At 38.5% G+C, this 15,710-nt stretch overlaps 1 protein-coding gene across 1 annotated transcript; it reads right to left on the bottom strand.

Annotated features, from left to right (window-relative positions):
- Positions 1–475: 475 nt before the first annotated feature.
- Positions 476–12,666, bottom strand: letmd1 (LETM1 domain containing 1). Its single transcript, XM_012875554.3, has 9 exons — positions 12,519–12,666; positions 12,082–12,236; positions 9,880–9,995; positions 7,479–7,561; positions 7,146–7,332; positions 4,803–4,904; positions 4,553–4,705; positions 4,381–4,477; positions 476–2,005 (listed from the first exon to the last, which is right to left on the bottom strand). Exons 1-9 carry the CDS (start codon positions 12,632–12,634, stop codon positions 1,929–1,931), a joined length of 1,086 nt encoding a protein of 361 aa, XP_012731008.2. The 5' UTR covers positions 12,635–12,666; the 3' UTR covers positions 476–1,928.
- Between the last annotated feature and the right edge of the window lie 3,044 nt (positions 12,667–15,710).

Genomic DNA, 15,710 nt, shown 5'->3' on the forward strand with positions numbered 1-15,710 from the left:
CAAAAAACACAACACTCAATATTGGGTGATAAAATCATATAGCATTACAAAAAAAAAAAAAAAAAAAAGAGAACTTAACCTTTGCTGCTATCAGACGCAGAGCGCTAAAACCTGCAGAAGGCACAGGAAGACGCTGAGAAAAAAAAGACTTCACAACTCCAGCTGCTGCTGCTTTGGATGCTGTTGGTCTGGTTTCTACTTTCACTCAAATATCTGAAATGCTTGTATTAAACTTTGTGCTAAAATAGACAAGCCTCATCAGAGCAGGTCAGTCAGCTGAAGTCTCTGCTTGAAGAAAACGATGTGTAATAAAAGTAAACAGTAAAGGGCAACCACAGCTATTGGCATATATGTGTGATGCAGCCTAAACACTTTTTGAATGTCTTTCTGAAGTTGAACTTGTAAGCCTACAGGACTGCCGGCCTTTCCCCTCGTATCTCTATAGTTTCCCTAAAAACTGCTGATTCTTTCTGACCAAAAAAAAAAAAACAGAAACGTTCCTCTTTTAGACTTTTAAACAGCTTTGTCATGACCAGCAGTACCCGAGTCGGAAAATAAAGTAAAAACAAAACACAAAGCGAGGTAACAGCACGAGGAAATACAGCACACGTTTGATGACACGTCCATACATTCTGAATGCTGACATAAAAGCTCTGCTTACATTGGTTATTACTGAAGTAGGAATTGTTCCATCAACTATATATATTTTTTTCTCTCAAGTAAAATCGTCTTTTTGTTTCTCCAACTTGCATTTGTAGCTGTGCAACGATGTGCACACTCAGACAAAAGCAGAAGCTATGCACATGTAAAAGCACTAAAGGACCAGAGAAACAGGAAGGATAATCATTTTAATCCTCAACATTGCTTATTTTCATACAGTGCCACCAAAAAGTATTCACACCCCCTCAACCTTTTTCATTTTTTGTCACAGTACAACCACAAAGCTTATTAATTTTTATTTAGATTTTACGTGATAGACCAAAAGCAACGTGCTTAATTGTGAAGTGAAAGTAAAAGGCTACAATGTTCAAAAAGTACTAATAGAAATCTGAAAAGTGTGGGTTTAAGCATTTTCTTCTGATACACCTAAATAAAACCCAGTGCAATCAAGAGGCATTAAAAATGACTGAATAGAGTGATTTAATCTCACTCGGGGAACATCGGATGACGAGTTCTGGTAAGATATACAAAAAAAATGAAAACATTCTGTTCCACCGGATGGTACATGGTGGAAACGGGCTGTGGGGATGGTTTCACTCAGCTGGGGCAGAAAAGGCTGGTCAGACTTGATGAGAGGATGGATGGAGATAAACGGAGGACAAAATCTGTTAGAGGCCACACAGGACTTGAGAGTTGGGCTAAAGTTACCTTCCAGCTGGACAGCGACCCAACACAGCAACAACAGATCATTTTCATGTCAGAACGTCCTAGTCAAAGTCAAGAGCTAGGAATCTGTGAAAAGTTTCGCAAAGGAATGTTAAAAAACAAAAACATGAAACCGTTTGCTTCCACGTGGATGTGCTATTTTGTTGTTGTTGGTGTTTCGCATGAAAGCCCAACTAAAGTACATTTATGTTTGTGGCTCTAGGGTGAAGAAATTTGGAAAAAAATTAAAGAGGTGTGAATACATTTGCAAGGCACAATAGCTAAGTGCGTCATATGAAATGAAACCTCCTGCTAAGGATCAAAGCTTCAAACAAAAACTTCTCTTCTCGCTGATAAAGACACTTTGACGTCATATTTTCAGAAGATGGTGTCGCCGAGTTTAGGCGCCGCTTGTTCCTTCAGATAAGCATCGAAATCCAGTGATGGTTTTTATTTTGAAACCTTCTGTATTTCTTCGCAATAGTGGGGGGGATGTTGCCAACTCTTAGGAAGTTGTGCAACGTGATACTAAAGTGACCATAATCACAGATGCAGGCTTCCTGTCAGTGACGGCTTGGAGCGCTGGGGTAGTTCGCAGACAGAAGAGCGATGCAGTGCAAAAGAAGCGAGACCTCTGACTCTGCAAAATGGAAAAAAAAATGGAGAAAGAAACAGATGCATGATGTTAGGGTAGAAACATAGTTGCTTTAAATTTAAAAAAAATGAAAGCCGTGGAGCAAGATGCAGAGCAGATCTGCAGGTATTATATATTCATCAAGGCCCTGTTGTCTCTCCATAACAGAAAGTGAATTTAGCTGTTGTGTTTCTGCTAGTGTTGCAGCCACAGGATGTGTGTCTGCAGCTAATGACCGCAGCACAGGGACAAAATTCTCCAGCACTCACTGGCTGGTGTTCATGCAGCTGAAAAGTGCACGTTATTTCACAACAGTCAACCTATTAAAACCACATATGATCCACTTACATGACCTGGGTGGGTTACAAATTAACTGTAAAATAAAATGAGACTTATTTAGCTCAAAGTATTTCCTTGATTAACTATAAAATAATCTGAGCTCCGAGAAAAAGAAGAATGAATGTTGTTTCTTTAGATCTGAGCTAGTGTGGCTGTGGCTGTTGTACATCTACAAATGAATTAAAAACAAATGAATAAAAATCAGCTTTCTACACACTTGCAGACTTTTTCTCCAAATCCATCTCCTCAGCATCCAAGTCTGATGCTGATGAGTTTCTCAGCGCCTCTCTGATCCAGATGTTCTGGACACGCTTGGCTTGATTAAAGTTCTGGAAGGTTTTGTGCCATCTAAGTAAACTAGGCTCAAACTGGCCCGTTAACCTTTGCTTGTTCTCTTTGACACAATGGAAATACAACGCTTGACTAACGTCGAGCGTTGTGTAACGTCCCTCTGGTCTCTTCTTGCCACATTTTAGAAATGGACCAATGTGGCGGTTCCCACTTATAATAAGTGGCTTCTAGAAACTTCTCGCCTGAATCTTATATCAAGATTAAAATTTGTCCTTTTTTTGAAACATCTTTGTTGTTAATCATAACACTAGAGATGCATCAACTGCGACATAATTCAATCCGTTACCAAAGCCGTCTTTACTTAAGTGGACCGATCCGGTCACTGAAGCACCTCTGCTATCAGCAGGAGATAAAATGTATAATGCAAAGGTGGGTAGTAACTAGTTACATTTACTCGAGTAACTTTTTAGGAAAATTTTACTCTTAGGAGTAGCTTTACTACAATGTACTTTTTACTTTTACTTCATAACATTACTCAAGTATCGCTACTCTTACCCGAGTAAAATCTCTGGCTACTCTACCTAATGTGAGTAACTTCATGAATAAAGAACAGACTTGGTTTTTATCAAAAATGCACCAGAGACAAAAACCCAGAGTTAATGTTAAAGTGAGACTTCTTATTCGTACACAAGCTTTGTTATTTCAATGTTATTTTCTAATCTGCGGAGCTCATTGAGCCATTTGGAGGTCAAATGAACGTACAGTAAATAGTATTACTTTGCACTGTTCTAACATATTATATATACACACATTAACTGCTATGATTTTCCTTTCAAGTTTTATGTTGAAGAAAAAATTATTTAGAAAAGTGTTTCTTTTGTCTTCAGTGTATCTTTTGTCTTTAAAATTCCAGAATTTGCACATAACCTTATATTTTTGTCTGTCCGATTACATATTTTTTAAATATTAAACCATCAGCTGTTATGATTAGTACTTGAGTCGCCTTCTTACTGAATACTTTTTTACTCTTACCTCAGTCATTTCAACTTTTTACTTTCACTTGAGTAAAATATGTTAAAGTAGTGCTACTCTTGAGTGCAATTTTTTGGCTACTCTATGCATATCTGGTGTAATGTGATGAAAGTAGTCTGGTAAAAAAAAAAAAAAAAAAAAATATTTAATGTAGTTGATATCGGTGCATATGTAAATTCTCCAAAAAAAATTTAAATAAATGAATTTTTTTAAATTAATAATTATTTATTTTTTAATCTAAATTTTTTTAAATTTTAAAGAATATGAATTACGTAGAAAGATAACCTGTTTTCTGAGCTGACCGTTTTTGAGCAAAGAAACAAAAAGCTGACCGCCCACGGGCATTCACATTCACACGGCCTCATCAGTGCTCAACAGACCATATTATACCCCAAAACCTCAGGAAATAAATTTATTGTCATGGCTCCTTTAAGAAAAGTAGTTTAAAAAATGTTTACTTATTCCTTTATGTTGACATTTTTTAGATGTCATATACAGTATCTGTTGTCTTACAGAAGCAGACTGTATATATGAAACTTCTGTTGTCTTAAAGGCGGCTCAAAATGCAACATCCTCTAATTTGCATAATTTACAAGTTGTGTGCTTTTCCCATGAAAATGAAGCTTACAGGAGCGTAAAACAATCCACAGCAAGACACGTGACAGTAAAGTAAAATGTATTCAGTGAAGCACAAAAAGCCTGCATCTAAAAACGCGTACCTTTCAACGCGGAGGACACCTGAAGCCAGTGGGACAGCCACTGACGAGACTGATTGGTACCCAGACTGTCAGCGTTGATCCCTCGTACGTAACAAGCCTGCAGGAGGAAAGTCTTACATCATCCAGTGAAACAGTTCGAGCTGAAAAAAATAAAACACACAGGGTGACGAACCTGTCTGAGCTCAGAGTCACTGAGCTGGTGAGGGCCCAGTCGGCTCAGGGCTCGATCCAGCTGGAGCAGCTCCAGGCCGTGGCGCTTCAGCCGTCGACCAATCAGGAAACCGGGGAGACGAGGTGTCAGGAAGAGGAGGGAACTGATGTGTCTCTGGTTACCCGTAAACATAAGATTGGCTTAAAAAAAATGTTCAGCGGAGTGAAAGTGTGTGTCTGTGAAAAAAAGGGATTTAACAGGTTTAACTGACCATTTGATTATTGCTCAACGTGTCCACGGCCAGCGGGGCTCCAGAGAACAAACCTCTGACAGCAAGGACTTCAGACACTTTAGGGTTTTCTCCGCTTTGCACCTAAAACGCACACAGAAATCGGTCCGGTTCAAGCTGAATAAATAAACGCACTGACAGCCAACGATGCAACGCTGCAACACCAAAAGCCGAAGCACAATCCATTTTCAAAGCAAGATGAGGTCTGTGCAGAAATTAACCTGTTGTCTGTTTAAATAATATTAACTGTTTTCTTGGAAACATCAAATCTATTATTTGATTTGATGTTTTGCTGTTTGATTTGAGAAGCAGCATTTAGCTCCTATGCTCCACTTATCTGGAACAAACTTCCAGAAAACTGTAAAAGTGCGGAAAGCCTGAGTTCCTTTAAATCGAGATTAAAAAACACATTTGTTTAAAATTGCCTTTGAATGTTCTAGTTAAACTGTTTTACTGTTTTTAATGTTCTTAACATTCTATCCCTACTTGCTTTTATTCCTATATTTTAATCATGTAAAGCACTTTGCATTGTCTGTGTACTGAATTGTGCTATATAAATAAATTTGCCTTGCCTTGCCTATTATATATTCAAGCTAAAAACATATGTTTAACAGCACCAGCTGTGCTTATTGTCATCCCTGATGAGAAATGTGGAAAAAGTTTTACAATAAATGTATCTCTTCTTACAGTAGCACTGATGTAGAACGTTTACTACAGCATATATCTTTATAATTTATTCCTTACTTTGAGTCAGTTAAAGTTTCTAGTGTGCTTTAATTAGTAATCCATGGAATGTCAGAGGCCCATTTCTTTTAGTTGCTGTTTGCTAGGCTGGAGAAGGACCCGTATTTATCTCTAAGATGGTCAGGGAGGGAAACAAATCTCAAAACCTCAGTGCTAGAGAGCTGCAGGTTACCGACGCCATCTAGATGCCAACTTGTTGATTGTGAGCAATGCCAGAAAAATTATATTCTTCCTGCCAAACAACTTTTTAACTGGTCAACTAAAACTTAGGGTTGAGCCTTAAGCAACAAACGCTCCAGCTGGGCTTGACTGTGTAGAAAGCACCTTAGGCTGACTGTTAAAGGTATACTATGCAACCGGGGTTGATTTTCCAGCGAGGCTCCCCCCAGAGGGTGAAAGTAAAAGTGCACTGTCGTAAAGATGCTCAGCTGTTCTGGTTTCTCCGTCAAGCCAGGCGCGGTTGTTTTGAGCTTAGCAGACAGGCGAACGCAACAAAAAGTGGAAAAAACGGCAGTACAAACAATGACTAACACAGTGAAAGTATGAACATCAGGGTTTCCCGCAGCGCTATCTTGGCGAGGTGGCTGCCTCGCCAACATTCAAAAAAATAAATAAAAAAATAATAATAATTATTATTATTATTATTATTAAAAAAAACTCAATATTCTTGCATGTTTATTTGACGTTAACACGCGGTTCTTTGTTGTTGCTTTCGCGCGTGCATATAGTGAATGGCAGGGCAAAAACACATGGAGTTCTCGCCGTAAAGCAAGACCGACTCTCGCGGTCTTGCACGAGACTTCTGAGCCTGTGTGTGCGGGCCGAGGGCTCCTGCAAGTACGGTATTTCCCCCACAGACCACCAGGGCGGCCGAGAAAACCTTTGTTCGACCTGAAATGACTCATTTAATCATCCAAAACGGTATTTAGGAACACATTAATTAACTGAAAAATGTTGCATAGTATGCCTTTAAGCACAGTGGGGGATCTGTGGGCCAAATGCCCAGAAAAATCTGATAAGAGTGCATGCAATCATGAACTGCTATTGGGTCTGCCAACAGAACAATGATCCAAACCATTACGGGTGAATCAACATAGAAACGGTTTACCAGACACAAGCTCAACCTTCTTCCAGGCGTCACTTCAGGCTCCAGACCTAAATCTTTTAGAAAAGCTCTGTGATGAGCTGAAGAGAGAATGAGAGAGGAGCCAGAAGGACCTAGAGAGCTTGGACAGTAAAGAAAGCTCAAAGATCCCTCTCTCGGTTTACTGGAAATGTTACAGAAAAATAAGTGCTGCCCTTTCGGATAAAGAGAGCTCCACAAAGTTCTGACAGCAGGAAATAAACAAAATCAGGGGTCACCTGATTTTGTTTAAGACTCAATGGGAAATATTGCCACTGAATAAATATACTCAAAAAAGGAAAGATTATTCTAAAATGTCTATGCTACTGCATTGGAAATTGAATCTATTTTAAGACTTTTTGCACATTTATATCATGGATGCCAATAGATTTGCCCAACAGTGTATGTTTTGTGCATGAATGCATGTCAGACAGAGCCGCATTCGAACGTTTTCTGACCTTAGCGCAGAGGTTCTTCAGAAGACCTTGCAGGTGATGGTTTTTGACACGGTGGCTCGTGTTCTCGAGCTCTTTGAGAAGTGGCCGGTGGTACTGGGCTCTGTGCAAATGGTACAATCTCCGAAACTCCAGCTGCTGCTGGGGAGTCCAGAAATGAGGAATCAGGAGCTGACGTGGGAAAAAGTACCTGAATATGAGAGGGGCGGTCCCACAGAGCAAAGAGAGACTGTGTTAGCAACTACAGAGGTAGAATTACGCATTTGTCTTTTAAAAATGTTTTGCTGTTCAACTAAGTACAGAAAATTAATAAATTAATAAATTAAATAAACTTACATCAGGAGAAAAACCAGGTAGTTTGCAAAGGGAGGAATGGCTATGACCACAAGTGGGACGGCCTTTATTAGGTCTCTGCGAAACTGAAGCATAGATTATTTTAGTATGTAATGATAGACATCACAAGGCAGTGGCATCAATCATTTAAAACAAGAAACAAGCTCAGATAATCAATTTTAGATACTATATGTAGCTAATGTGAGTAAACCAGCGATAAATTGTTGTGTGTAATTTGTAAGCAGATATTTCTACGGTTATTAGACCTCATATCGGTCCATGCGTGGTCTTGATATGTCATACAGGTCTCGTTTTCTCTATTTCTGCATGTATAAACAATCTTCTCAGTCTTCAAAAAAAAAAAAGTTATTCATCTGCTTCTTTTATTTCCATAATTACTTTTCCATCAAACTTGTTAATGGAAGCAGCTATCTAAGCTTTTATTTTATCTGGCCTCCAAGCACTTCCTCCTAAATATTTTGGGGCATCATATCACAAACAGAAATAAACATATAAGCTGCATTCAGAAAATAAACTCTCCACATTCCTTCTCCTGTGGACCAGGCTTGACTGAAATCACATGGATTCTGTATTATTGACACTGGATCTAACAAAGAAACCCTGCTGCTGCCACCAGGGGGAGCTATTGCTGTGCAGAGTGTTTTCCTGGTGTAAGTGGTTGTAAGGTTGTTTCTGTTCCTGTTCAGGTGTTTTGTCTCTCTAGAGCAGGGGTGTCAAACTAATTTCTATATGGGGCCACTTTGGCATCATGAAGTAATTAAAAGGGCCGCTTGCATGTGTAGAGACGATACTTTTCATTTCATAATTTTATTCCAGTTCACACAGTAGTATAAAAAATGGACAGTAACATAAAAGTAGCACCCTTAGGCCCAGTTTATACAGTTTATCTGCAAAAAAAGTTGATATTGGGGTGAGTTACATTTACAGGAAGCACAGTTTTAGCCACTTTATAGACTTTAAAAGGATATATGCCTTTTTTTTGGCTCTCGAGGGCCGGATAATTTACCTTGACGGGCCGGATTTGGCCCGCGGGCCTTGAGTTTGACACCTGTGCTCTAGAGTAAAAATGTCAGTGAGAAGCTGGTGGGGTTCTCCTGTAATGATGTTTCCATGTAGCAGCTCGTGTCTTTCCTGTTAATATTTCTCACTAATTTGGGAACCTGGTACTGGACTCATCTGATCTGCACTGTGTCAATCACATGTTGCATGTTCATGTTGTTGTTAGATCGCTGTCTGAACGTATTTTTAGTATTTAGTATCTGTAACGAACAGGTCTAAGTCAAAACGAATTGCTCTCAAGAGTTAAGAAATTATCTTTGATTCTGAATATTATTTCTTTTTACCTATGTCTGAGACCATCAACCAGGCTCTACACACTTGACACAGCCAATTTCAAACTTTTTTTTTTTTTTTTAGGGAAAAAGAATTCCTATTGCCAAACATAGACATGTTTAAAAAAAATTACTGTATTTTTCAGACCAAAAGGCGCACCAGATTATAGAGCGCATTAAATATTCTTCTCAAGTGTATAATATCACTCCACACTTCAATAAAGGAACGTAAAGTACCGGTAAGTAAAGGTTTCATGAAAGAAATGTATTTTCCCTTGATTTGAGAAGGAAAATAGGACTATTTGACAATGGAATAAGTTTTTGCACTTAAAATAAGAACAATTCATCTCTGTCATTTTATTTTTAAGTGCAGGATATCTAATTGTCTTATTTTAGTAGTAAAACATACTCATTCCACTGTCAAATAACCTATTTAGCTGCTCAAATCAAGGAAAAATACACCAATTTCAAGAAAATGTTACTTATTTTAGTTCCCTTTTTGCAGTGCGTCCCTCTTCGTCCACAGCTCTCTATCCGTCTCTGTCAGGAGGACAGATTAGTTGGACTGCACTGCCCTGTTTATAACATAAAGCCAAAATAAACGTAACTTTTGTATTGAATTAACTTATTGTTGCTAGCGCGTACTCCTGCCCCAGGCTGCCTTACATGAATGCATTTCTAGTTTCGACATTACAGTCAGGCAGTCTTAGACAGCTCAGGGGTCTGATCAGGCAGTGACACAGTGTACCGTAATTTTCAGAATATCCATTAAGTCGAGCAGCTTCATTCCTAAACAAAGTCGTTCTTCCACATTTTAACTGATTTTTGAGCGCATTGTACCACATAAAATCAGTCAGTAAGCACAACGGTGATCATATATAAGCCGCACCATCAATTTCCGGAGAACATTTCAGGATTTTAAGTGTGCCTTACAGTTAGGAAAATACGGTGCTTAGCCAAGTCATTGGCTAAGCACCGTAAGACTAGTTAAGCAACTAAGACTAGTTATGCTTATTAAATTCTGTGGAGGCTCTTTCAGAGGAGAAACTGACCTGTCTGAGTTTTTCCATCTCCCTGTAGTGTAAATCTGGGAACTTTACTTCACCAAACATCATTTTCATTTTTATCCTCCTCACATCTTTGGCATCTTGGAACAGCATCCTGAATCCTTGAACAAGTGGGAGACACATTCATAAGGCAGGGGTACAACGACATTAACACTGAAGCTACAGCAGATTTTATTTGTAATAAAATCCTCCCTAGTTACTGTATAGGTCAGCTTCCCTTCTTTAACATCATTATACACACAAATTTTGACTGAGCGGTGATGGAGGGTTTACTTTTGTTTTGGGGGGGTTATATTTCCCATGTAACCAAATAACAAACACACCCAAAGCAGCAGCAGCCTATTTCCAGCCCAAAGTTATTAAAGGCGGAGTCACAGAGGACAGCTGTAGTGAGGTATGAAGCCATCTGTTTTCTATGCTCGCTTAATTTTGTTCAGAATCTTCTCTGGATTCAGGTTTCTCTACTTTTACTAGGTAATTTTAACATGGAAATATGCTTTGATCTAAACCAGCGGCCCTCGCTGTTTATGCCTTTTGTTTAGTTATTGATAATTACCATTATTTAGAACTGGTCTGCTTTTTGTAGCTTGCTTTTCATATTTGTCTGCCAGCTCATTGGCTATTATTCCTACGTGCCCAGGAATACATATAAAAGTAACTATTAGTCCAGTTGCTTGATTTCTGTGCAGTAATTGTTGAATTTCTAATAAAATGTCTGGTCTGCTGCCTGAATGATTGTGTTTGGATGAATATAACGAACTACGATCAAAGCAAATTAAAGTTCTTAACCGGCGGACTTCCTTTATCAGTCCTAAAGTAAGGCTGGGCGATAAATCGCCTTTATCGATTCATTTGACTTTGCAACTCCTGAAGATTTAATTTTGGGGGGGAAAAAAGTATTATTTTTTTTTATGTTGTTGCCTATCCACTCTCCTGGGCTTCCATGAAACTTTGCACTATATCAGTACCGAAAGGGGAAAGTGTTTTGGTAATAGCACGTAATGTTTAATATGTGTTTAGGAAAATATGTTGTCAAAATACTCCAAAGAGGAATCCTTTTTACTCTAAGACGCTTTAATTTAATGATTTACTTGTTTTTTTAAGTTGGTCTGAAGTTACACAAGCAAAAAGAAGACTATTTTTAGATGTGTAATATAACTAGCAGCAAACATTTTGTGTTATATTTTCATTATTGTCCATGGCGGGGCCTGCCACCTTGTTGCATGTGCATGTTTTAAAGCTCGTAAGTTGCACCTTGAATTCAGATCAACTCCCAGCCCCTGAGGTAAAAGCAAGTTTTTAAAAATAATTTCAGCAATTTGTTTTTACTAAACAAAAGGGAAGAAATTTGATTAATCAGATTTGATAAAGTAAGTCAAAGATTTTATTTTTAAGCCATATTGCCCAGCCGTATTCCAAAGCTAAGGGGATTCACTGAAACCGCGTCACTATTTCTTTTACCTGTTTCGAAACTGAAATCTGAAAAAATGAACAAAACTTTCTCTTTTATTTGAGTCTTCTGTTGCATCCACATAAGCTTGAAGGTAACGATAGTGTTTATGATCTAAATTTGATTGTACTGCACATGGATCTGAAATATTTTCCCGTTCGATCGACAGAGAAATGTCGGTATCAATGTCAGGTAACAGAGATGGATTTGAGACAATTTAAACTCTTTTATGATCTTTTCTACTGTCTGACCAAAATAATTATTTCTTTTTTTTTCTTTGTGGCTTTCGTTGTACATTTTCCCATTTCTATGGTGATGATGGAGTTCTTCTTATGCCACCTGTACATAATCTCAATGCTTGATATTGAATATTATCTATTTTTTTTGAATAATTAAGCTGGTGCTGCCGTAATCAAATACTAACCTTATTACCTCTGTGTATTTTTGACTTAGATGATTCAGCTGCACTAGACTGAAGGTAAGTACCACAAGTGGACTCTACTCACTAATTAAGTGATTTGTTAAGGTAACTGGTTGCACTGCATTTATTTATTTACCTAGAAAGCTGGACCAATGTGCCACACTATATTTATTTGTATAGAATTTAAAAAAAGCAGATGCACAACACTGACAACCTTCAGGACAAGATGCAGACACCTACACCCTGACCTGCAGTGTATAACCCCCCCCGCCTAGTGTTGCAGGGATATTCAGAGGTGAGGAAACTTCGGTCTTACCTTCCACAAAGGTGTGGTAAAGCAGGAAAAACCGAGGAAATCGCCTTTTCAGGAAGCCTTCATATTTGGCATTTACCCACTGCAGTCTGGAGGAAACATATCGTCCAATGCCTCGTCTAACTTTAGAAGAAGTGTAATGCCTGCACAACGGCAACCTGCGACGTAAAGAGACAAAATCTAATATTAAAACATTCTCCATCACTGGGAAGGGCTAAAAATATACGAACTCAGCACAACATGATGCTTTTAGGGGGAAACATCCCCGATAAACATTGTGATGCGATCAGTCCGGTAAACAACAGCCCTTAGCGAGACGTAAACGTCCTTAACGTTTGATTATTTAGCAGGTGTGTAGCTAGCTAGCTTAGCAAGTCGAGATCAAAGGCGACTAAAACGAGAAGACATAAACTGTAAAGGTCCAAGCTGTGAAGACAGACCTGGACCGACAGGATAAGTCTTGAAAATAAACGCCATTTGTTGTCCTGTTTGTGGTCAGGCCACTCAGTCGGGTCAAAGACAACCGGCTGCACAGCCTCGAACAGGAAAGCGCCATGTTTGACAGCGAGAACAGTTACCGTAATGACGGTAATACACAAGAAAGCTGCCTATTGATCATTTACCGTAACAGGCTGAAAACAGCAGGCATTCTGTTTTACTTGTGTCACTAAATGTATGGCAAATGTGGCTAAAATAAGACTCTATGGGTTTTTTTCACTATCTTACATATATCTATATCTCTATCTATCTATCTATCTATCTATCTATCTATCTATCTATCTATCTATATATATATATATATATATATATATATATATATCTTACATATATCTATATATATATACATATTTATCTCTATCTATCTATCTATCTATCTATCTATCTATCTATCTATCTATATATTATATATATATATATATATATATATATATATATATATATATATATATATATATATATATATATATATATTATATAATTTATTTTTTCTGTGGGGAAGATGAGTCTTTTCTGGTTTGTTGCATGGCTGACTTCAGTGCTCTGGGTCTCTTTTCTTTCTTTCCGTTTTGTGGTCAAATAATAAGTTGGTTAAATTTTTATCACAATTTCGTGTTTGTTTTCATTTGATCAAAAAAAGAAAGAAAGAAAAAAATAGCTTTGCTTTCCTCCTGATCCCCATAGACTGTGGTCTTCCTGTTGTCTTTTTTGGAATGAGGCTTCTGTGGTTGCACTGTTGTTACCTGAGAAAATGTGTCTTACAAATTCAAAGACAGAATTTCGGAAGTATAAATTCTTTCCTGGCAAACTGGAGTTTGCTGTCCAACTTCAGTCTGAAACTCCAAAATGGCCACCGTTCCCTATAAGTCTGTTGACAGAAATTGTTTGCACTTTGGATGATTTGTGTTTCAAAAATCAGTAGTAAAAATCAGCGCCCGAGTCTCTGTTCTCTGGGCCCATTGCTGGATCCGCTCCAGCGTAGCTGGCTGGAGCTCCAGGGGGCTTCAGCACTGTAGCTGTTGGGGGTTTCCTGTGGCTCCTCTCTGCTCCTCCCTGGGATGGGAGAGGCAGCTATTCCTGTGTTTGTCCCACTTGGACACCTTTGTACTGGGGGCTCTTTTGTGCGTCTGGGGTTCTGGTTTCCCCAGTGAATGCCTCGGTGCTCTGGGGGCGAGTCTTTGGCTCCTCACAACCGCTTTTGAACATTTTTCTTATGGATAAACCTTACATATATAAGTGCCTTCTGACATTCGAGAAGCCCTTCTCGAAAACACCTACAGGTGTTTGGATTCAGGTGCTTACAGACTCACCTTTATATAGAAAACTCCTATTATTAGCCTAGCTGTCATTTTATACATCTGTTTTAAATAATACCGTGGGTTCAGTCCTTGGACCAATTCTATTTACTATATATATGCTTCCGATAGGCAAAATTATCAGACAGCATGGGATTAATTTCCACTGTTATGCTGATGATACTCAGCTATATTTATCCATAAATCCTGATGAATCCAATCAATTACTTCGACTGCAGTCATGTCTTGATGACATCAAAAGCTGGATGACTTTAAATTTCCTGCATCTACATTCTGACAAGACCGAAGTTTTAATCTTTGGGCCAGAGTCCTCAAAAAATAAACTTCTTAACCAATCACTTAATCTGGGTGGCATTAAACTGGCCTCTGGTAATAAAGTAAAAAATCTTGGTGTTATTTTTGACCAAGACATGTCATTTAAATCCCATATTAAACAGGTTTCCAGAGTTTCCTTTTTTCACCTCCGGAATATCGCCAAAATTAGAAACATTCTGTCCAGGAGTGATGCTGAAAAACTGGTCCATGCATTTGTTACTTCAAGGCTGGACTATTGTAATTCTTTACTATCAGGAATTCCACAAAATGCAGTTCAAAGCCTTCAGCTGATCCAAAATGCTGCAGCAAGAGTTCTGATGAAAATCAACAAGAGGGATCATATTTCTCCAATTTTAGCTTCCCTTCATTGGCTTCCTGTTAAATCAAGAATAGAATTTAAAATTCTTCTTCTAACGTATAAAGCCCTTCATAATCAAACTCCATCATATATCAGAGCTCTGATTACCCCGTATGTTCCTAACAGAGCACTTCGCCCTCAGACTGCAGGTCTGCTGGTGGTTCCTAGAGTCTCTAAAAGTAGAATGGGAGGCAGATCCTTTAGCTATCAGGCTCCTCTCCTGTGGAACCAACTCCCAGTTTTGGTCCGTGAGGCAGACACCCTGTCTACTTTTAAGACTAGGCTTAAAACTTTTCTTTTTGACAAAAATTATAACTAGTGACTCATGTTACTCTCAGCCACCTTTATAGTTTTACTGCTATAGGCTTAGGTTACTGGAGTATATCAGGATCTAATTTTCCTCACTATATTGAGTTCTACTGTTCTTCAATTATGCATTATGTGTTGTCATTTCTGCTTTAACTTTCTGTTCTCTCTCTTTTCTCTTCATAGTAGGTACACCTGGTCTGGCGTTCTGTTAACTGTGACATCATCCAGAGAAGACGGCTCACCCGCTACTACCATCTAATGTAGAACAGATTACTAGATCAATGTGTGCTTCTGTGCTTTTTTGTCTCTCTTGTTGTGTCTGTTCTGTCTTCTGTAACCCCCAGTCGGTCGAGGCAGATGACCGTTCATACTGAGCCCGGTTCTGCCGGAGGTTTTTTTTCCCGTTAATGGGTGGTTTTTCTTCCCACTGTCGCTTCATGCTTGCTCAGTATGAGGGATTGCAGCAAAGCCATGTACAATGCAGATGACTCTTCCTGTGGCTCTACGGTTCCCCAGGAGTGAATGCTGCTTGTCGGGACTTTGATGCAATCAACTGGTTTCCTTATATAGGACATTTTTGACCAATCTGTATAATCTGACCCAATCTGTATAATATGATTGAACTTGACTTTGTAAAGTGCCTTGAGATGACATGTTTCATGATTTGGCGCTATATAAATAAAATTGAATTGAATTGAATTGAATTATTTTTCAGTCGTGTTATCAATGTGTTGGTTATTTTTACTTTATCTGTTTATTTTGCTTTTCTTTGTATATCTCTCTTTGCAGGTGTAGAAGCAGATCCCGAGGATATTATCTTGTTCTCTCCTTTTAAG

This window comes from Fundulus heteroclitus, chromosome 1 (assembly GCF_011125445.2).
Source record: "Fundulus heteroclitus isolate FHET01 chromosome 1, MU-UCD_Fhet_4.1, whole genome shotgun sequence".
In the NCBI taxonomy this organism is placed as follows: Eukaryota; Metazoa; Chordata; class Actinopteri; order Cyprinodontiformes; family Fundulidae; genus Fundulus; species Fundulus heteroclitus.